Source organism: Acromyrmex echinatior, chromosome 1, assembly GCF_024713525.1.
Source record: "Acromyrmex echinatior isolate Ae372 chromosome 1, ASM2471352v2, whole genome shotgun sequence".
NCBI classification, from domain to species: domain Eukaryota; kingdom Metazoa; phylum Arthropoda; class Insecta; order Hymenoptera; family Formicidae; genus Acromyrmex; species Acromyrmex echinatior.
In genome coordinates, this window is record NC_141852.1 from 24,604,707 (window position 1) to 24,627,561 (window position 22,855).

The window sequence follows — 22,855 nt, forward strand, 5'->3', positions numbered from 1 at the left end:
CCATTGCACGGGAATATTATAATTAGCTTTAATGAGTGCATGCTCTTTCATGACAATAACAGAAAGTGAAACTTTAAACGCAACTTTATCGCGGCCGAGCAAAGTGTGCACGCTCGAGGTCATTAGGAAGAAAGCGTGGTATATAACGAACTGTCGGCCACTGAAATAGAAAATGCGGCCGCGCGTTGTTAGAAATAGCGATCATTTTCTTTGACTTGTTAGGATATCTCGAATGTTACGGGAGTACGATACAGTAGTATACGTATGATGCTGTTCGTCGTATTACTCAGCAATTGAAAGTAAAAGGTCATGTGAACGTGTTGATACTTCGTTTATGGATGTTATTTAATCCTATTATTATCATAGCAGGTATTTAATCACTGAAAATCAATATAAGAAATTATTATTATGTTATAAAGAATATAAAGATTAGCATTCAATAATTTCCTTTATTGTAAAATTGAAATATTTTTGTTGCTACTTAAAAAAATAATAAAAAATAATTACACAATCATGAAAATTAAATTCTTATTACTATACTTTGATTATAACGTAATAAAATTATTTGGATTAATTTAAACGTAACTGACAATGATTGATAAATCATGATAAATTATCGTTATAACATTGTAACGATTTGTGATGTAATTAAGACGTTACGGGTTTAACTGAAAAAATTCATTCACAATCTTTTATGATATCACAATGACATTCTTGTAGTAGTAACACAAGTAATAATTCTTTCATCAATAGCACGCAATTTCACATCAATCTTGTCTCTAACGATTCGAATTTTTGTAGTGAATCATTTGTTATCATACTATTATTATTATTAGTAGTAGTTACATTGATATTCAATTGTTTCTATGTGTTATTGCACTTTAGGGAATCGTACGAGGAAAGACAGAATGAAATAAGAAAAATCTTAGTATACTCAGTACGTTGCAATGCAACTCAAATATCAAAAAAGGGAATTTTAAAACAATGTGTTTTCGTGTAAGTATATATATCTCTCAGATATATATCTCTTATATCTCTTATATCTCTGCAAATATTGCTGGAATATTCTTTATTGTGCGGATGTTATTGTAAAGAAGAAAAGAGAGAGAGAGAGAGAGAGAGAAAAGAGGGGATTCCCTACCACACGAATAGAGATTTGTAACGTCATAAGAATTTTGTAGGACTTTGCACCACGTTTACCTTGACGAATCAACGTTTCTCTTGAATGGTGGAATCATGTGTACGTACGACGACAGATATTATCAGCCTTACCTCTTCTTGAAAAATATCCCAGACATTTTTGTGAAAGCGCCGGAGAATACCGGTCACTTTCAAGATAAAAGACTCTCGCGTGAACATTTGATGATTTTCGATCTTTCTTCAAGAAGCAAAGAGCCGTTAAATCATATGGATAAAGTTGTAATTTATTTTTCGCTCAGAAACAATTTTAAATTATATCCATCAAGAATTGATTTTATTTATCTTTATAAAACGTACTTTCATCCCATCTTTATTATTTTTAACTTTGTTTAATATTTTCATCCCATTTAATACAATTATCTTATTATTATATTATCTGATAAAACATTCTGTAAAAATTTAGACAATAATTTATATAAAGAAATTGTTCACGCAACAAACAAGGTATAACTTACTTTCATGAAAGTGAAATTTCAGATCAGTGATTGACTATATGGCATATGACATTCATGAATATCGTACGTTCGGCTAATTAATATACAGTATATTAATGTTCGAAGATGTGCTAAACGTCCGTACGCGGTTAAGAGGCGTGTAATCTCAGGAAATGAAATCCTATTACCGCAAACCGCACGACACAATGGGTATTCTTAGCAAACGGGAAATTAAATCGTGCGAGAATGTGACAATCATTATCGACTCGCTCATAATTGACAAAATAGAGATTTATCTCTTTATTATAATTATAATGGTTTATGAAATCCTATTGTTATTTAACGTAAATTATTTGAGTCGCGAAATAATAATTTAATTTCTGTTACTGTTAAAGATACATAAGCGATTGATCTCAATTCAAAATTTTTTTTTACGCGACGTAAATTCTTCAGATGGCATTTCTCGATGTGTATGATGTTCTTTAAATTACTGATACAAAAGAAGGACAAGTGCTTTCTGTCATTTTACAAGGAAAATGCAGTGTTTACAATCGGAGAACTATAATCGCATGTGCTACTAGAACGAATGAATTATTCGCATCACACATCACGATGCGTAAGAACGATGTCGCAAACAATTAGACAACAGTCTGTTAATGCGCAGTTATTAAAGGAATCGCGTGGAAATTGCCGTGAAAAGGTAACATATAGAAAAGATAATGATAGTTAAAGATTCCGTAATGCAACGCTTTAGTAAATTATTAAACATCCCATCGCTCGGTATTTTTTTTTAAATTATAAAAAATTTTACATGTATGTATGTATTTAGAATGTTCGAAAACTGACGATAAATATTTTAAGACAAATTCTTTGTAATATTTTCAACAAATCTAATACGAAAATCTAATACGATACTGATAGTTTTCATGTTATGTACCTACATAACAAACACGTAAAGTCTGCTCTTTATATAAAAAGATAGCACATTAATTATATAATATTACCTGGCGCAATTTGTTAAGTAATTCACTAATATTCAATTACATACCTATATAAGTTTCAAATTTATTAATATTCGGTTACGTATATAATAATGTTAGTTATTTAACCTTATTTTAACTTATATAACGTTAAATAACTAACGTTACTATGTGAACATGTTTTATACAGTATGTGATAATTACAGAAAAACAGATTTTGTATGTTAACTGACGATATCGAAGATTCTTAATAAATGAATAGTTAATGAAAAGAGGATTTAAAAAAATAAAACGTTAAGATTTGTAATCAGGTCGTTTAGTAGACGACTAACTGTATTTAATCGGTCATTGACTCATTAACGATCTTATACCCTCAGGGTTTTGCATTACTCAATAGTTATCCAATATATGTATCTAATCTGCGATATTGCAACATGTAAAATGAAATTGGATTAGTATAATTAATTATTTAATTTTACTACTCGACATATTTTACACAGCTTTTAACAATATAATTTTTGTTGTCTTTGTTTGTAAATCTCAAAACTCCAAATATAATCCTGAAAGTTGTTTGTTTTACATACACTATTTTTTTTCTTTAACTTATATCTTTAGAACATTTTTTATTTAGAAATTTTGTTTATCATTTCATCTTTATTTAATTAATCTGCATTTATCCGTTTGATTTGTAGGTAACTTCAATTTTTCGAAAAGATCTATTACTCCTTTCGCTTCAAGACGTTCGAGATTAATATCTTTCATTTCTTTTTTAGATGAAAGTAGGAAAGTGCGATGTAATGTATTCGAATTGAGATCAGAAACTCTTACTGAAGACAGCGCTCTCAGATAGTCAAAGGTATTCATTTCTAGCATATGTTTCTCCGTGAAAACATATCACGGATGTACGGTACAGTGATATGCCGACTAGAAACATCTCTGCCTTTGTGCCAGTTATAAAATTGATTGACTAAGCTTGTCAAAAAGTTATCATCGTCATATATCTTGAGGTTGCAAAATTTACTTAGTATTCTATGTGCATCATGCGTTCCTTCGACGAACTTATTGATAATTGGCAAAATTGAGTACGTAATACTGAACATGTGGACGTGATTTCAGACATCGTACGCATACACTTTCTCTCGAGTTCATTTCACGTATTTCTCAGTCCTATTCCCAGATTGCAAAGTTAAACGTTTCGCCTCACTTTGACCGCGTCATTTCAATTCCGTCGACTTACTTCATTATCTTTAACATTTATTCCACTAAAAAAAAAAATCAAACATTTTCGTAACTAATTACAACAATGGGAAGAAAAGTTGAGACTATAATACTTTTCACTTCAAGAAAAGCGGAATCTCTTATTTTTTTTTTTTAATATTAGAAAATTCAACTTTTTACAAATCGAGAAGCGCGATATGATGATCGACTTATCACTATTTTCGCGATTCTCACACCTTTTCGCGGATCGTCGCGGGAGATGCGTTTCCCGTTCTTCAAAGGGTCGTTTGAAGGGTCGATGAAAGTGTCAGATTCCCTTCAGCGTATTTACACGTGCACTATTGTGGAGAACGATTTCAGAGCTCAGCGCGACTACGGATGTACAATACGACCGATCGGTTTGAACGTATTTCTCGCACTGACGGGACGGAGGACGGAGTCTGGTTGAGCAGACTCGCGGAGCGAGCGAGCGCTCGATCCCGCTCCAACACTCTCGAATACATGCAGGAAAAGTCCACATCGCCCTGCAGCTGTATCCTTGTGACGTGAGAGACCGGCTCTTGGTCAATTTTATGTATATATACATACATAACGAACACAAAAAGAAACGCACTCACCACACACTAATATCTAGGGAATTTGTTGGAATCCGTGGGATGAAAAATTCCATTAAGGGATAAACGACCTTTCCGAAGGAGATCGAGTTCCAGAAGCGAAAAAATTCTTGAATAGCCATCTTGGAATATAGCCTTTCGTACTATACTTTTGACGAGGATTGTCGTGAAAGAAATAATATCTTCGGTTTTCAAACTCAAATTTTATAAACTTTTTTTTTAGATCTTCAAATCTTTCTTCAAATCCCGCTCTCTTGCTTTCGTGTATAAAGTAAGAGATTCTCATCGTCGCTAGAATCCTGTGTGTGAATTGGAAAAATTTTCTACAAAGTAAATAATAATCAAATATAAATCAGCGATAAAGTTTTTATTGCAATTATTAATGGTTATTTTATTAAAGGTTTATTTTTATTATTAAAGGTTAATTTGAAAATCTCAAATGCCATTTCTTAGAATGTCATTAAATTACCTATATGCATTAAATGTCGTTCCATATTTTTATGCTTCTGAATTTTTCATTAAAATAATCGTAATATTATTATTCTTCTTATTAGACGTTGAAAATGTATCCAAGGATGCTTGCTAACCCAGATAAGTGCATCTTGATCTGCAATCAAATCATTATATAAGAATCTTTTTATTCACATATTAATAATCGCTGTCGTAATTACAACATACTGCACGCATTTCATTTTATATATAATTTATTCATGAATTCTAAGTAAATTGTATATTTAATTATATGCGCAATTTAGCTACTAACATGACGTGCAATAATGCCAGTAAGAGCTGCGATCTTTGATCAATTCGTATGAAGCTGTTCTTTGTCGCGGTGCAGATTTATATAAAAAAACTTTTAGCATTAATAAAAATAAAAAATATCCAAATAGTTTTTTTTTCATCTTAAATTTAAATGCTATTAGGTGTTGGAATTAATTCGTAGCGTTTTACAAGTGATGGGAAGTACTTTCATTAATGTATTTTTTAATGCTCATGTGAAATAAATAATATTCTTTCATTAAAAACGCTACGAATTAATTCCAACACCTAATACTATTTAAATAAAATTTAAATGTCACTAAGACATTCAGTTTTTAAAATTGAGAATCACATTCACGTAAAGTACTTTTATATCGCTTATCAAAGAGTTACTATTTTCAAATTACTTATTTAAAAATGGTTATTTTAAGCAGAAACGAAGAGCTCACAAATAAGTAATTATTCGAAAAGTTGCTGAAAAAGATAAACATTTGAGAGAATTGAAAAATGAATACTTACTTACATACTTTAAAATAAAATATCGTCTTTGTGTATGAAATCGAGTACGTTGATGCAAGTGACTTTTTAGTGGAAAAACTCGTCGCGAATACATACACATGAGAATAACCAGTTGAAATTCCGTTTACGTGTGTATTATACATAAAACCTGCTTCGCAATTGTAGGCATGTAAATGTGTGCTGTTCACATTATACATATATAGACATACATTCTAAATCGCAGAAGTGTATTTATCATAAACGAAAGTATGCCGATACTGTATATAAAAATATAAACCTGTGCCCCATGATCTTCCGCGTTTTACATTTAACTTTTACTATCTATGAATTTCTTCTATTATCATAAATTATTAAGAATTTGAAGTAGATTTAAGATCTTTATTAAAAAGATAACAAATTGACTTTTTTAAATTGCATTTTTAAAATCTTACATGTATGTAGAGTTAACATTTGAAGTATGAATAATAGTTGGTATGAATGTCTTTTTATAATACTTAATTAAAAAATACGTAATAATGCAATTGATAACACAAAATTGCTTACAGATTGAAATTACTCATCACATTCTGTTATAATATTGAGAGAATCCGAACTGATATATAACGCAAAATTTGTAAAAGTCTCTTTGTTTGTCCTAATTTTAAGCCTAGTTTAAAACACTGAAAAGTAACTTTTTTGAGAATTTTTTATGAATCATAAAACCGATTTTTTCGAAACTTTAAGAGTGATGTGTCAAATCTATATTTAAATAGTACAAAAGAATTTTTTAATAAATAAATAAATGGAGCCTATAATTCTTAGCTGAAACAAAAAATTAAAAATTTTTTTTTAATTAGATAATATTTTATCTTCAATAAACTAAAAAAATTAAGGAGAAAACTGTCAAATTGTAAGAATTATGGAACTTTGAACAAAAAGTAACGACTTTGAACAAAAAATTTTGATTTATTTATGCAGAAATAATTGTTTATACTAATTTTTTAAATGTTTTATTAATTTATTTAGGGTGGTTGAAAATTATGTAACTAAAAAATCATGGAAGTAGTCAATTAGTCAAATATTGAGTAATCTTGCGCGTCAAATTCGGAAAAGTGATTTTGAAAAAAACATGTTTAAAGTTTTTGGTATCGAAAAGTCATGCTTTTTGGCAACTTACCGCTAATCTATACTATTCCAAGCCCACCTACCATTACAGCAAAGCTTCCACTTATTCATAAATTCGCGTTAGTTGCAATCAGTGTGGACTTTTTTCGTGCTACTTAATCAGCGCCGTTCCTGCCGTTCATAACTCGCTGTTCGTCGTAATTGTCGGCGACATTTACAATGTTAGCCAATATTTATTTCTCCAGCAACTACATTATCTTTAAAATACCAGAATAGCTTTTATTGAAGGCAACGAAGGCGGCGATTTCCATAATTTTTGCACCAGAATAAGTGTTTTGAAGTGAGAGGCCAAATGATGGAATTAAAACTCTCGTTTGAATTTTGCCCTCTTTAAAAATGAACGTCTACTAAGGTCAATAATGCCATAGGGACCGAAAAGCGGATAATAGATATTTCTGCCTCGCACACTATATATCTGCACGACGCGTATAATCTATTCTTCAAGCTGTACCTACAAAAGTATTTCGAATTTCGGTCTAAAATTTTACGAATATTTTCTGAGAATAATACTAATGATTGAAATAAAAAAAAAATTAAAAATTTTGACCTTCTAAACTAGGTTCCTCCCTTAAGCATAACAGATTGAATTTTCTAATAAAGGTCACTGTAAATATAGCTTAGCATTCAATGATCTCGCTCATTTGTACGTAAAATTTATATGTCAATAACATTTTAGGTTTAATACGATTTCTACATAATTATTAAAATAAAAAAGATGTAGCATATAAAGATTTATTTTAAGTTATCGAAAATTCGATAAAAAAATTTATGATGTTTTTTCTCTCATTCAATCTTATTGTTTGTGAGATTATTTCTTTAAATGATATATATGTAACACAATTAATATTGTTTACTTAAAATAACTTATTTGCATTATATGACATTCAGACGATTGAATTATATAAAATGTAAAAGAACCTTATTTTTCGTATTATTGAGAAATGATTACGAATTTACATCCATATGATAATGGTGACACTTTATGATCTATAATCGAAATCTCCGCACGATAAAATGTTATAAAATGTTTTAAATAAAATGTTACAAATTATACAATTATATATAATTATACATACTGGTGCGAAAATTAAAAGCTGTAATTAATCTAGTTTTATTGCTAAAATAAATATTATTGATAAGCATTATATCCTAGAATGTACACAACAAAATTATGATCAAAAAAATATATTTGGAAATAAACTTTATAATACTCTTAGGCATAGACGTATTCGGGGGGGGGAGAAGGGAGGTGGGAGGTTTAGGGGTTTAAACTCTTTTCGAAATTTTTTATTCATTCATTTTTTTTCATTTTGAGAGGATCCCATTAGCGCACATCCTAATAGCACACATCCTGTGATAATTCACATCAATCGAGGGGGGAGGGGTGCCTAATAATTTTTCACTGCTTTAATAAGAATATTTTATTTTCAATTGATCAATTAGTCATGTACATATATTCTATCGAATTCTTTTCTTTTATTTTTAAATATAAAAAACATACAACTTTACTTTTGACTTTGTGTGAATTTTTTGCTGTTACATAAAATATTTTTTTCTTCTCGTTATGAGACCATATAAATAATTTTGTGGGAATGTGTGACTCTATGGATAAGTCAGATTCTCTTGACAAGCCCACGCTTGTCGTGTGATGTGATAAAGAAAATAATAATCGAGACTTTATTTGTAACTGGTAATAATAATATTTATTTCACGAGCACAATTTTATATGACCGTACAGGACGAATGCCTCTATTGATCTGTTATTATAATTTTTCTTTTTTTATTATTTTTACGCTGCTAGGCAACTCGCTACCTACATAATCTTTAAGCTTTCTACACTCGCTGCGCTAGTGAAGTATTAAGAATTCCCCACAATTTTTAATACTTCTGTTAGTTCGAGCTTTGACAAAATATGCGATATATAAGAAAAATTTTCGTAAGATTTTTATCTCGAAAAACAGACTATAATTGATACATTCAGTACTACAATCGCTCATTGAGCGCTCAGTGAGCTTTTGCACTATTTACTCTATTTTTTTGATACACCTGTTCGATCAAATGTTTGGATCTAACAGAATAAATCAATGAAATGCAAAAGCTCACTGAATGCTGAACTGCTCAGAACTGTGTATTAAATACAGAGTATTCCATTCGACTAAATTCGATTAAAAAATTCATTAACATAAAAAAATTATTGTAAATGTTGCACAAAAACGAAATTAATGTAGTGACGTTCTTTTTAATACAATTATAAAATCTCCCTTTTCTCATTTCGATTGGCGCATGGCACATCCCTAATGAAAAATTTTCCCGAAAAAAAATTCCACGAGGCCCATGTTTTAAGTGATTTATTTTAATATTGATACTGTCGCCTGGATAAAGTGTTACAACAAATTCGATTGAACGCTCAGATAGTGCGCATTGGTGAACATGCATAAGCCGTACATGCATCGTACACAAAATAACATAAAAATATGTTTATAAAATAAACAAAGAAATCGATTAATCTTGAAATATTCAATATATTTTATTGTACTATTAGATAAAATATGTATTTCATAATTCGAAATATTTGCATTTCATTTTTATACTCAAATTAAATCAGTGTACAATGATTTTAATATGTACCAGTACTTCCAAACGAATTTGCTATTAGTTTATTCAGTCAATCACATATAAAATTTATAAAATGTAATTGATTACGCGTTGTAATGTCAATTCGACAAAACATGTTCGCTCGTTTTATTTTATTTTATTGAAAAAATTTCTACTTTTAATATATGATGAATTTTGCTTTCTTGACTTTTGGATATCTGCTCGTGTTTTTATGTCTTTATTAAAAAGGTCACATTCGACATACTATCAAAAAATTGCGACGAAAATAGCGTTTTTGTAATAAACAATATCATATAATTATCATTATTTTAAAGAGGATGACTTAAATAATCTAAAGTCAAAACATTCTTTGAATTTAATTATAATTAAATATATTCTCGCTTTAAAAAAAACTTGTGTTTGACTTCTATGATCTTGAATGATTTTCTTATTTATTGGGTCATCTAAAAAGTATCCGCGGTTTTTTGTCACTGAATGGTGTTGATGGTCATATATCGGGCAACACTAATCCGATTGTGTCAAACGAACGCGTCTGAAAGATGACATTTTAGGTTACATTTTTTGTAAACAAAGTTTGGTGATTCATCAATCGTGTCAAAAGTTATATTGGTTTGAAAATGAGTGAAATATTTGAAGAAATACGCTATGTGATGCTTTTTTACTACAAAAAAGGCAAAAACGCAGCACAACATGCAGACAAATTTGTGAAATTTACGGCGCGGATGCTGTAAGTGAACGCAGGAGTGGTTTGTTCGATTTCGTTCTGGAAATTTTGATGTCAAAGATCGACCTCGCTCAGGTCGGCCAGTCACTGAAAAAGTCGATGAAATTTTACAACTGGTCAAGCAAGACCGGCATCAGGAGAGCTATCAGGAGATAGCCAATGCACTAAGAATCAACCATATGACAGTTTGGAATCATTTGAAAAAGGCTGGCTACGCAAAGAAATTCGATGTTTGGGTGCCACATGAATTAATGCAAAGAAATTTGATTGATCGAATTTCCATCAGCGAAACACTACTAAAACGCAACGAAATCGACCCATTTCTGAAGCAAATCATCACAGGCGATGAAAAATGGATGAAATATAAGAATATTGTTCGTAAAAGATCATGGAATAAGCGCGGCAAACCACCACAAACGACTTCAAAGCCCGGATTGATGGCAAATAAGGTGATGCTGTGTGTATGGTGGGATTGGAAGGGAGTCGTCCATCATGAGGTGTTACCACATGGCCTAACGATTAATTCAGAGCTCTACTGTTCACAACTGAATAGATTACAGGAAGCGATTAAGGAAAAACGACCAGAATTGATTAACAAGAAAAGGTGTTGACATCCATCATGACAACGCCAGACCACACACATCTTTGATGACGCGCAAAAAATTGAGGGAGCTTGGTTGGGAAGTTTTGATGCATCCACCGTATAGCCCGGACCTTGCACCGTCTGATTACCATTTGTTTCGATCTCTGCAGAACTCTCTTGATGGAAAAACATTGACCGACAAAAGAGCTGCCGAAAATTACTTAAAAAAGTTTTTCGCCGATAAATCACAAAAGTTCTACACGGATAGAATTATAAAATTATCCGAAAAATGGCAAAAGGTTATAGATAATAATGGCCAATATATACTTGATTAAAATTGATTTTCAATAAAGAAAAATTTCATTCAAAAATTGAACAAAAAACCGCGGATATTTTTTAGATGACCCAATATTTTCCGAACGCAGAACCATTTTCTCCTTTCTCGTAAACACGATGTATAATTTTTTTCTCTTTCAATCTCGCTTCCGCAAAGGATGACTGATCCGCACAGTCATTTAGATTTATTGTTAGTAAATCCATGGATTTGAGCTCAGTACATTGTAAACACTCGCATACGTTTATATATTATACGTTTATACATTATCTATATACACGTTTTTATTATGTGTATATATATATATATATATATATATATATATATATATTTTTAGTTTTTTATAGTTTTTTTGAATGATGAAATGTGGAAACGTAAAAACAAGATGTAAAAACAAGATGTAATCAAATTTATAATATAAATAACTAACAATGATGCTTCTCACATGTGAAATTGAAGAGACTTTGCTCTTTTGCATGTAATCGTTGTGATTAATTTTTGAATCTATTTTGGGACATGATGATGGCTCGAACGGAGTCGAAACTTAATTTTATTTAATTTTGTTGTTTTTTTATGTAATAAATAATATGTCTCGAATAATACATTCGTTAATTATTACGCACGAATGACTGCGTCGATCATTGTTCTCAATTATATATCGTCAATATTATATATAATTAATATATGTATATATATATATATATTTCTTATTATAAGGTAAGTTAATAAAAATGATAAATGTCTTAAATAAAAGTGGTTATAATTTTAAAAATTAAAAAAAACGAAGAATATAAAAAACCACAGCACAGGTTGTCGGTTGTGAAGATTAAAACTTTATTCAATAATGAATTATTTAAGCGTTTATCAATATCCATATCAAAAAATAAGCGATTAAACGTTTCGATTAAAACAAGTAACGCATCTACTCTTTATTTTTCGTGTATAAGAGATTAACGAGATTATAAATTTTATTTTTAGAATATCAAAATTTTTTTATAGTATTATTTATTATTTTTTAGTTTCCATCAATATTGTTTTGATGAATATCTTTCTAGAATTCCTAGATTGACACGCGCCGAGAGCTAATTGGTGAACGTTAGCGATGCGAGACAAAGCGTATATACATCAATCGCTCTGGCGGCTGCATTGTCTCGCATTAGTATTTCTCTCTAGCGGGTCTTTTTTTTTGCCGCAAGGTCGATAATTATTATCGAACCCAAGGGGACGACAATATTGCATACGCATGAATCTCTCGAAGTTGTTTCTTTTATGCAGTTGTGCGTACCGCCTCTCTCTAGAGGTCCGAAGGTCTTGTCCTGGGACTACGAAGACGTTTTCGCGCGAATTTAAGCACAGAGATACAAAAGAGATATGAAAAAACGCGGCGTTTTTGTTTGTATTAATTTTGCAAAACAGGAACAAATCGTACACGAAGTGGATGAGGATGAAGTACGATATCAACCTGAAGCCGAACATCCTTTATATAATCGACAGGTTCCAAATAGAAATTATGTATCAAAGAAGCAGTTATCATTTTCATTTGCAGCATAGCATATCGTTGGCCTATAATTTAATATTTGTTGCAATTTTTTTATATAAAAGAGTATAGTACTTGTAAAATTATAGCTTACCGATACAATTACGTGGTCCAGCACTGAATGGTATATATGAGTAAGGGTGACGATTTTGGCTCTTCTCGGGCAAAAATCTATCAGGATCAAATACCTCTGGATTTGGCCAAAAATTGAGATCTGTGTGGATTCCGTGAATATCGATATGCAGGATGGTGCCAGCAGGTATTAAATATGACTCTAAAAAGCATATTATAAAATAAATTTTATAAATAATAATTAAAAACATCGTAAGAAAATTTAAATTGAGTATCTATTTAATGCAGGAATGAGTGTTTACAAATTTGTTTAATGAAAAATGTAATAATTATTTTAATTTTAAATTTTCAATTAATAAAAACATAGAAATTTTTGAATTTTTGAAATGGAATTGCATTGCTTAGTTCTTATATATCTACAAAGCTACATTTAATAACAATATTTTCGAAACATTACTTTGCTATCTAAGATATTGAATAATATATTTAAAAATAAAATAAATTTATAAATATAATAAGAGTTTGGTTTAATACGTACGTAATTTTACATCTTCTCCACATACGCGTGATATAAAAAATACGACATTATGCAAGCGCAAAGCTTCTTTTATGCATCTTTCTAAATATGGTAGTTGATGCAAAAATTTCATAGTTAATTTATTTTCATTCTCTTGCATAACAATATCGACTTCGTTTCTGACACGATCCTGTATTATTAATCATTAAAAATACGTTTCTTATTTAAATATATTTATATGTGTATGAATTGCACACGTGTGTATGTGTTTTTTGTTTTGTATATCAACATTTATTGATACATAGAAAAGTGAATTGTGTGCACGCACGCACGCATTACACGCACACACACGCGCGCGCGCTCTTAAAAAGTATTTGAAATGTTTAATATTGATACAGTTTTAATAAATAATTCCTAGAGTTAGTGAATTAACTAATTTTTTTGTATAAAAGTTACAGCTTATATTTGACGATAAATACCTGTATGTCCTTGTGTTCAGCTAATAATGCCAAAATGAAGCTTAAACTTGACGCTGTAGTGTCATGGCCCTATAACCATATTATAAACATTGGTATATCAAATATTGTATTTAAAAATTACGAGAAATTACAAATGTATACCCCAAACATAATAGTGTCAACTTCCTGTCTAATCTCTAAATCAGTCATGACACCTTCACGATATGTCGCTATGAGAAGATCCAACATTGCAAGCTGCTTCCTTTGCGCTAAATCGAAATATATAAGCATGATATTTTTAAATTATCGTTTTAATCGTAAAATATAATTTATAATAAGTAAGAAGGAAAAAGGGCTACGAGCGTAAAACATAAATTGACAAACTGTATGAGTAGTTAAAAAAATTTTTTTGAAATAAAACTATGTCATAAATTAAAAACGTAAAATATAATTTGACAATCAGAAGGTGAACAAAACGAACGTTTCGATCCTAGTTGGATCATTTTCAATGTGACAAATAAATTAATGTGACAAAGTAAATTAACAACGACAATTAACAATAGAGTTATAACGTAGATAAAAAACATAAGAGATCAAGTAAAATTCGCATTCGGACGCAAATTAACTATAAAGCTCGCTCCAAATTGAGAGAAAATCAAACAAACGATTATAGTTGACAAAAATGTGCTCCTCCGAACCGTATGTGTGCATAAGGACGAACATGTTTCTGTTAGCAAGTATAAATTGTAATAATAAATTAACGGTAGAAGTAAAAAGATACTCAGTAGAAAGGTAATCAGTGACAGTATTCCAAAAGCTCCCAGCTATATTAAAGATAGTTTCCATTTAGTTGAGCAGTTAAATGGTTCTGTGTTTGATTCTAATTATGTTTTGGCTTCGTTGGATGTAATATCCCTTTTTACTAACATTCCTGTTGAACTAGCATTAAATAGCATCGACAGGAGATGGGTTTACATCTCAGCGAAAACAAACATATCAAAAAATGAGTTCATTATTGCTGTCAGATTCATTTTAAATTCTACCTTTTTTACTTTTAACAATAAAACTTACAGACAGGTGTTCGGCACTCCAATGGGTTCACCATTATCTCCAATAATCGCGGACATTGTAATGCAGGATCTAGAAGAAATAGCACTAAAAAAACTGTCAGCACAACCCTTGTTCTATTTTAGATATGTTGATGATATTTTGCTCGCGCTTCCATCTGACATTGTCAATGACACTTTGAACATTTTCAATTCCTTACATACGAGATTACAGTTCATCTTGGAGGTTGGTGCAAATGGCAGATTGGGTTTTCTCGATATAATACTGATTATAGATAACCAAAAAATTATATTTGACATTTACCATAAAAAGACATTTTCTGGAAGGTTCCTTAATTTCCATTCAAATCATCCTCTGTGCCATAAAAAAGGCACCATCATCAGTTTTATTGACAAAATTATCTTATTATCACATCCACGATTCCAACAAAAAAATTTGATAGATGCTATTCATATTTTCTTAAATAACTGTTATCCTCTTCCCTTTATTTTCTCTACAATAGAACGCAGATTAAAGTTTCATAAATATAACAAAGATACTACACACTATTCACGCAATAAAGACAAATATTTTACGATTCCTTATGTTAAATCCATTTCCGAAAGTTTCCTTCCAATCTCTAGTATGTTTCATTGTAAATTGGCCTTTTCTATTCCCAACACGTTAAAAAGCTTCATAAAGAGAGGAAAAGATGAACTTAACTTCTTATCCAATCAGAATGTTGTCTACAAGATCTCATGTGATGATTGTGAGGCGAGTTATGTTGGTCAGACAAAGAGAAAATTGAGCACGAGACTACACGAACATATCTCTGACATCAAAAAGAATACAGGTTCTCCTACTGTCATAACTGATCATCGAATCAATTTTGATCATAATTTCAAATGGAATGATGTGAGAATTTTGGACTGCGAATCTTCTTACAATAAGAGATTGGTGTCTGAAATGATTCATATTAAAAGACAGAAACAAGACCTTAATAGACAAAACGATACCGAATCTTTACCCGATACTTATTCACAGATCATTCAGTCTCTTTCTCCCTCTTGATTGCTTTCCCTTTCCCTTCTCTTCTCTCCCTACTTTCTCTCCCTTCCACTTTATTCTTTCCTTCTTATTATTTTTCCCCCTTCCCTTTCTAGTTTTCCATTTCAACCTTCTTGTCTTTATATGTCGTACTTTATATCTTAGCTTCTTAGAGAGACGATCAATTTCGATTCCATTCGCATTGCCTAATCTATAATACATCATTTCGACACACACATAAGGTATTTATTGTGAATTTATTTGTTCTAAACTTATCATACATATACAATGCATGTTGGCAATTTACTCTTTTTTCTTATGTGCTTGTCTTATAATATCAAAGATAATTTTTGCCTCTTTCTTTTAATTTTGACTTATTATTTACGACTTATTTGTACTTTCCTTTTTACTGTTTGCGACTCGATTCGTACTTTTCTTATTATTCTTATTATTTTTATTTACTTCTACCGTTAATTTATTATTACAATTTATACTTGCTAACAGAAACATGTTCGTCCTTATACACACATACGGTTCGGAGGAGCACATTTTTGTTAACTATAATCGTTTGTTTGATTTCCTCTCAATTTGGAGCGAGCTTTATAGTTAATTTGCGTCCGAATGCGAATTTTACTTGATCTCTTATGTTTTTTATCTACGTTATAATTCTATTGTTAATTACCGTTATTAATTTACTTTGTCACACTAATTTATTTGTCACATTGAAAATGATCCAACTAGGATCGAAACGTTTGTTTTGTTCACCTTCTGATTGTCAAATTATATTTTACGTTTTTAATTTATGACATAGTTTTATTTCAAAAAAATTTTTTTAACTACTCATACAGTTTGTCAATTTATGTTTTAGGCTAGTAGCCCTTTTTCCTTCTTACTTATTTTGATTTATTGAGCCTTATTATTTTATAATATAATTTATAATATTATATTCAATTTAAAGAATATCTTTTGATTATATTACGTACTTCCAATCAATTTTACATCACCTTCTTCTACTGATATATCATTGTCAAAGTTTTTCAAATATTGACCATTAGTTTGTTCATGATAAAGTTTTCTTTCGGCAATAATCTGTAAATACAACAAATTAATGTTTTTTCTATGATTTACATAAATGTGTTGTCAACACATTTATCTTGTCATTTATCTTGCAATACTTCTTTATATAAAGTTATTATTATAACTTTCTAAAATAGATAACGTTTAATGCCATATTAAGTAATATTTTAACGTACTCGTTCAGTAAATCCATGCAATACTTTTAGAATCTTCGCTTGTTCTCTGCCTTTTGGCGTCAATGAGAATATCCAATCAAATTGCAGCCATTGTCTTGTTGCTCTAATAATTACAATACAATTACAAATAATAGGCATGCTATTTTAAAAAGATCGTTTTTGTAAAAACTTCCTTTAATTTCTCTGTATACATTATTAAGAATTAGAAATATTTTAATTTTAACTATATAAAAATAAATTTAGAACAATAATAAAATTATACTAAAGACATATGTAAAATCGTAGATGCACAATAACTTTTTTAACTATTTTATCTTACTAAAAAATATATTCGTCTTTATACTGAATTTATTTTTAAATAAACAATTGAAGTGATTATAATTTATTATGCATAAATTAATAACGTGTTATGTGTAAATTTCTAATTACTAACTATGACGTTTTTTACATTAAATATTATTATTTATCTTGATATGATAAAATATTAAAGTATAAATATGTTTAAATAGAATGAGAAATATATTATTTATTATGCCCATAAATTACCTATAAATAAAAAGCTCGCTTATTTGATGAATTGCTTTTCGATACTGTTGCTGGAACTCATCGAGATCTTTTAGAGAAGTGCCCATAGTAGTTTCTGCAAACGTGTTTGTGAAAATATTGTAATAACATTATCATACACACACACACACACACACACACACACACACACACACTCTTTAATTTTTCGCCGGCGGACGCAGGATCTCGCGAGATCCGCGAATTTAGAATTGTTTATTTTTTCAACTATGATGGAAATGAATAAATGGGTATTTGTTTCTATGATAAATATGTGTTTTTATTTCACTCTTCTACATATTTGAAGTAATTTACTACTTATCATAATAAAAAAATCATTTTTCAAACGTTTTAAAACTGTCATTCTTTGGTCTCATTTGACTCTGCATCTGCTGTGCGTACAACTTAATACTGTATGACTTCCGCTATTTAAGGATTCATTATATCACAATATCGCTACACAAATACATAATACTGTATCGAGCGATATGTAATTTTTGCAGCCATCGATATCTGTGCATATCGATATTTTGAATTAAAGAAAATTATATTTTATCTTATTCGTTGATGGAGATAAAATTCTGTGTAGTTATGAATTTATATTCATTTATTATTGAGAAAATTTAGTATAATTTTATAATTACCACATATTGTGTTCAGCGTGTATTCACTAATAAATGATGTTAAATCTTTTACAACTGCGCCTTTTGCATTTTTCAAGGACTTTACCATGTTTTTGCTTTCTTTGTCCAAAATCTTAACAAATTGTTCGAGTATATTAAAATGAAATGTAGGAGTTAATATCTTTCGCTGTGAGTGCCACTTAATCCCTAAAACATGAACAACACAATGTACAATTGTGAAATGACGATTCGAAATAAGCATTGGAATAAACGATGAGGTACAATCTTTTAATTTAATTTTAAATTTAATTTATTTACATTACAAATTTATTTTATTATCAATATAATGAAAACTTGATAGCCAAAACAAAACTTAGTAATATAATATGGATTCTTATTTATATTAATATCATTACCTTCACTAACGAGAATACTAGTTCCGAGCCAAGGTTTGAAATTATCATAAATAAAATTCTTTTTTATATGTTTCGGGTTGCTTAATATCGTCTAAAATTGCAATGAATTGATTTCGAAAGTATTTTAAATATTCAATCATTTTTAACAAATATTTTACGAGCAAATAATATAAGTAAAGCTCTGAGAATAAATCAAACGAAATAAGAAATAAAGCCAATATGAACTAACACAAATATCGATGCATAATATTTAAATATTTAATAGTAATAGAATATATGTGAAAAATACAATCTATAGGAAATAAATGCCTTAAACGGTCCAGCTGGATCTTAAGTGTTTGTATAATTCTATGTGAATTTATACGTAATATAATATTATGTAGTCCTTTAAAATGCGCACCGAAATGATTTTTTTTTAAATCTACAGCAAACTATACTAAACTAATAACATCAGGAGTTAAATGGACTAATAATTTAATAATTTACTGCTCTTATGTATCTTAAAACGATCCTAATGCTGAATGACATATTACAATCCTAAATAATTCTTATTGTAAAAAATATTACGTCGATTTCTGGCATCTCTCCCTGTGAGCATCTAAATATTTATTAATAGAATATTATATAATATTCTGCTAATAAATATTTAGATGTTGCAAAACAATGTTTCAATCATAGTTCGGATCTTTATTGATGTAATTAGAATAAAAAAAAATTATTAGTGTAATTATTAGGTGTTGGAATTAATTCGTAGCGTTTTTTAATGAAAGAATGTTATTTATTTCACATGAGCATTAAAAAATACATTAATGAAAATACTTCCCATCACTTGTAAAACGCTACAAATTAATTCCAACACCTAATAGAAAAGAAAAAGTAGGCATAAAATATGGGTAGTTATCACTATAAGATCTATTAAAATGTGTACTTAAAAAAATAGAACGAATAGATAGATAATTTGAAAATGTAAAAGAATAACGATTGCGAGTACAGATTATTCAGTTAAAAATAAACTTAAAGTCATGAACGTGACTATTATATGCCAATTTAATCTTTTTGTTATCGTAGTCTGTATTTCTTATTCCGTCTGATTTTTATGGTAAATATATCTTTGCAAAATAAAAGAAAAGAAAATTATCTTATTTTCTAATACATACAGTAAGAATAATAAGAAGAGAATAAAATTTTGTTCATATTTTATTACCTTCAGATCATCTGGATGACGGATGGTTATAATGGGTATAAAGAATATCCAATTTTTGCAAATGGGATAGTACTTATTAGAAAGAGTGATTATACGCTTCCATAGTACTTCTAAAAAATATATGTATGTATATATATATATATATATATATATATATACATATATATATATAAATACGCACACAACGTTTTTATTCATATATTATATAAATTTATAAACATTGTAATAAAAATTGATTAAAAAATTTAAATATACAGAAATATGATATGTTTAATATACTCTATTATTTCTCAATAAAGTTTAGTAACCGAGAAATGAATACTATTATGTAGAAAATAATTAACAACATTAAATAATTCTTAAATTTAACAAGCAAATGTTTTTTAACATTGATGGAAATACTTAATGTTTTTTAAAGTGAATGTTTACAAATATTATATTTGCATGTACATGTACATATAAACATTAATTTACTCAGGAATTAATTTACTGGGAGTATATTGAATGCCAATTTAAATATTATTTTAATTATTATAGTCCTGGATAAATCGAGTAACACAATTATGATTTCCAATGTTCACCGAAAATTAAAAACGGACTAATAATTTAATTGAATGATATACCATCAAATTTTAAATCACAAATATGTAAAACATTTTAATTTTTAAAATAAAATTTTATTTAAATATATAAAACATTTTTTTAATTTACCTCGTGAAACAAATAATATGTATACACTTCCAATAATTGGATAACATAGTGGTCCTGGTACTAGATTAATGAGTCGTCCGGTTTTTCCATAATGCACATAATAGTTACATACTAATAATATAAAGATACAGATTGATAGCAATACAATAACAAACATTATTGATCAACTAATCAAATTGATTAATATTATAAGATTTTTGTAATTTAATGTGTCTCAATAAAAAAATTTTAATTTTTTTTATTGTCCTGACATTTTTAATTGCTCAAGAATTGATCACTTTTTTTTTTCAGAGATAGTTTTAAAAATAATGCAACACTTGGACTGAAATGAAAACACGTCCGCTCCGAGCCGTTTCACGAGAACAATATGAGTCTGTCTTACTTATTTTTTCTTTTTATAAGGTGATAAAGAATAATAATTCTTATTTTGTAAGATAAATATGTACGCTTTATTTTTAAATTTAGATTAAAAAGACAGTGATAATTGCACATGGAATGTTAGAAGATGTGAATGTGTTAAGAAATATGCGAAAAAAAAGAAATCACAAGCCAATTACATAAAATATAATTTACAATGTTCATTAATCTACTTAATCTACTGATTTAGCTTGAATTTGGTCAATTGTTCGAGTCATGGTTTCAGATCAATGCTGACGGTCGCATTTGGATTTCTCATTTTATCGGGCAATTACTTCCATTCTTTTCGCAACTTGCGGAAAGCAGTTTTACATTATTTGTTCGTTACTTCCGCAAGATTGCATTTTCGCAATTAAGTACGATGACTTCTTAAAAAATCAATGGCTTGCAAGTCAACTAAATGCAGTTGCTAAATGCTTAAGTTAATTAATTTTTACTTTATCATTTAATTATTACTATAACACTGTTTTAATGTAATATACAGAGTATCTCAAAAATAACGTAAGACGTTATCCGCATTTGGGTTGTAGAATAGGTCTAGGGGAACAAAAAAATCTGATACCATTTTGAGATATTTGCTGCCGTTTTGAATTAAAAAGGAAACATATAAGCCAATGTGCGGTGAATGAAGCGGCGTCACCCGAATTCGTAGCACAGTCCATTCCACTGTCCATTCCGCTGTTGAGTGAGATGCGATTGACTTATATGTTTTCTTTGTCTCCTAAGAATCTTAAGAAGTTGATTTTCATATGACAATTTGAAAAACAAGATTCAGACTAATATTGTGTTCGTTAATTATGTATCCTGAATATTTTCATGAGAACCTCTCGGAAGGCACAGGAAGTTCTTAAGAGACCGGAAGAAGTGTTTTCTGATTAAACATTGACGGAGGGGGTTTGCTTTATAAAATACGATGCTTTTTGTGTGCTGTTCGGTAGTCTCACAACAATCCTGTAATGCGTGCATCCGCTGTAAAATCTTTTGCAAAGAGAAACGCCGAGAGGGGAACTCGGGCAAGTACTCGGCTATACTCGATCGCCACTGAAGAAAAGTTATTTTTTCAGTAAAATATTATATCCTACTCATGATCGCACCTTATCGCTGTAGTATAAATTATTGCTTCCGCCATTTCTCTAGTAACCAGAGAAGCTTTACTTAATTAAGGACAGCGTTAATGACAACCCGCGCATTAGCTCGCGGAAGTAAAAAAATTCGAAAGTTGTCCATTATTGTTGAGATCATTATTACCGGAAAAAAAAAACACTTTTTTTAGAAAAAACACATAACAATACTTCTTTTGATATTCATCGTATAATTTGCATTAACAAAGTGAAACGGAAGATTAAATAAAAAAAAAAGAGGATAATAGGAGAATAATCAAATAAATCTATTTAATTAATTCTTTCTATATTTATGGATCGTAATAAAATTAAATTAATAGTTTAGGAAATATAAATATTTTTATAATTTTCTAATTTGAATATATATGTATTTAAATATACGTATGTATATATATATATATATATATATATATATATATATATATATATACATACCTTATATATATATTAGGTGTTGGAATTAATTCGTAGCGTTTTACAAGTGATGGGAAGTACTTTCATTAATGTATTTTTTAATGCTCATGTGAAATAAATAACATTCTTTCATTAAAAAACGCTACGAATTAATTCCAACACCTAATATATATATATATATATATATACATACACATAAATGCATCTAAAGAGTAGGTATCATACGCTTATAATAAATTTTATTTCTAAATTATGCAAGAGTGTCATGTTATATCAATAATAATAACTAATTACGCTAATTAAAATTTCAAT

At 29.2% G+C, this 22,855-nt stretch overlaps 3 protein-coding genes across 5 annotated transcripts in view; 1 reads left to right on the forward strand and 2 right to left on the reverse strand.

The window, feature by feature from the left end:
- The window catches only part of snu (ABC-type transporter snustorr), a 61,936-nt gene extending 57,698 nt beyond the window's left edge, over positions 1–4,238 (reverse strand). Inside the window, exon 1 of the mRNA XM_011052921.2 lies at positions 4,069–4,238. The gene's annotated coding sequence lies outside the window, so the exon portion shown is untranslated. The remainder of the gene's footprint in view (positions 1–4,068) is intronic.
- LOC105144224 (cytochrome P450 4C1-like) lies at positions 469–22,478 on the reverse strand. Of its 3 annotated transcripts, XM_087406291.1 has the most exons (13): positions 20,592–22,478; positions 19,881–19,990; positions 18,677–18,767; positions 18,282–18,467; positions 17,623–17,716; positions 17,077–17,179; positions 16,807–16,912; positions 13,892–13,998; positions 13,751–13,819; positions 13,293–13,461; positions 12,777–12,956; positions 4,916–5,053; positions 469–4,769 (listed from the first exon to the last, which is right to left on the reverse strand). In XM_087406291.1, exons 1-12 carry the CDS (start codon positions 20,746–20,748, stop codon positions 4,965–4,967), a joined length of 1,461 nt encoding a protein of 486 aa, XP_087262417.1. In that variant the 5' UTR covers positions 20,749–22,478; the 3' UTR covers positions 469–4,769; positions 4,916–4,964. The 3 variants fall into 3 exon arrangements, with proteins under 3 accessions (XP_087262417.1, XP_087262420.1, XP_087262413.1); XM_087406294.1 differs by lacking the exons at positions 469–4,769; positions 4,916–5,053 and adding an exon at positions 11,476–12,607 and having other exon boundaries at positions 20,592–22,476; XM_087406287.1 differs by lacking the exons at positions 469–4,769; positions 4,916–5,053 and adding an exon at positions 11,476–12,708 and having other exon boundaries at positions 20,592–22,472.
- On the forward strand, positions 14,486–16,786 carry LOC147911092 (uncharacterized; the record flags this gene model as incomplete). Its single annotated transcript, XM_087408529.1, has 1 exon — positions 14,486–16,786. A coding segment is annotated over one exon (1,362 nt), but the record flags the coding sequence as incomplete, so codon positions are not given.
- Positions 22,479–22,855: the final 377 nt, after the last annotated feature.

What these genes read in the sequence shown, in the direction of transcription:
- LOC105144224 (XM_087406287.1), bottom strand. Translation starts at nt 20,748, where the DNA reads ATGTTTGTTATTGTATTGCTATCAATCTGTATCTTTATATTATTAGTA. An exon ending in TGCATGGATTTACTGAACGA is followed by an intron (nt 16,913 to 17,076) that starts GTACGTTAAAAT and finishes TTGTATTTACAG; the next exon opens with ATTATTGCCGAAAGAAAACT. An exon ending in TTGACACTATTATGTTTGGG is followed by an intron (nt 13,820 to 13,891) that starts GTATACATTTGT and finishes ATATGGTTATAG; the next exon opens with GGCCATGACACTACAGCGTC.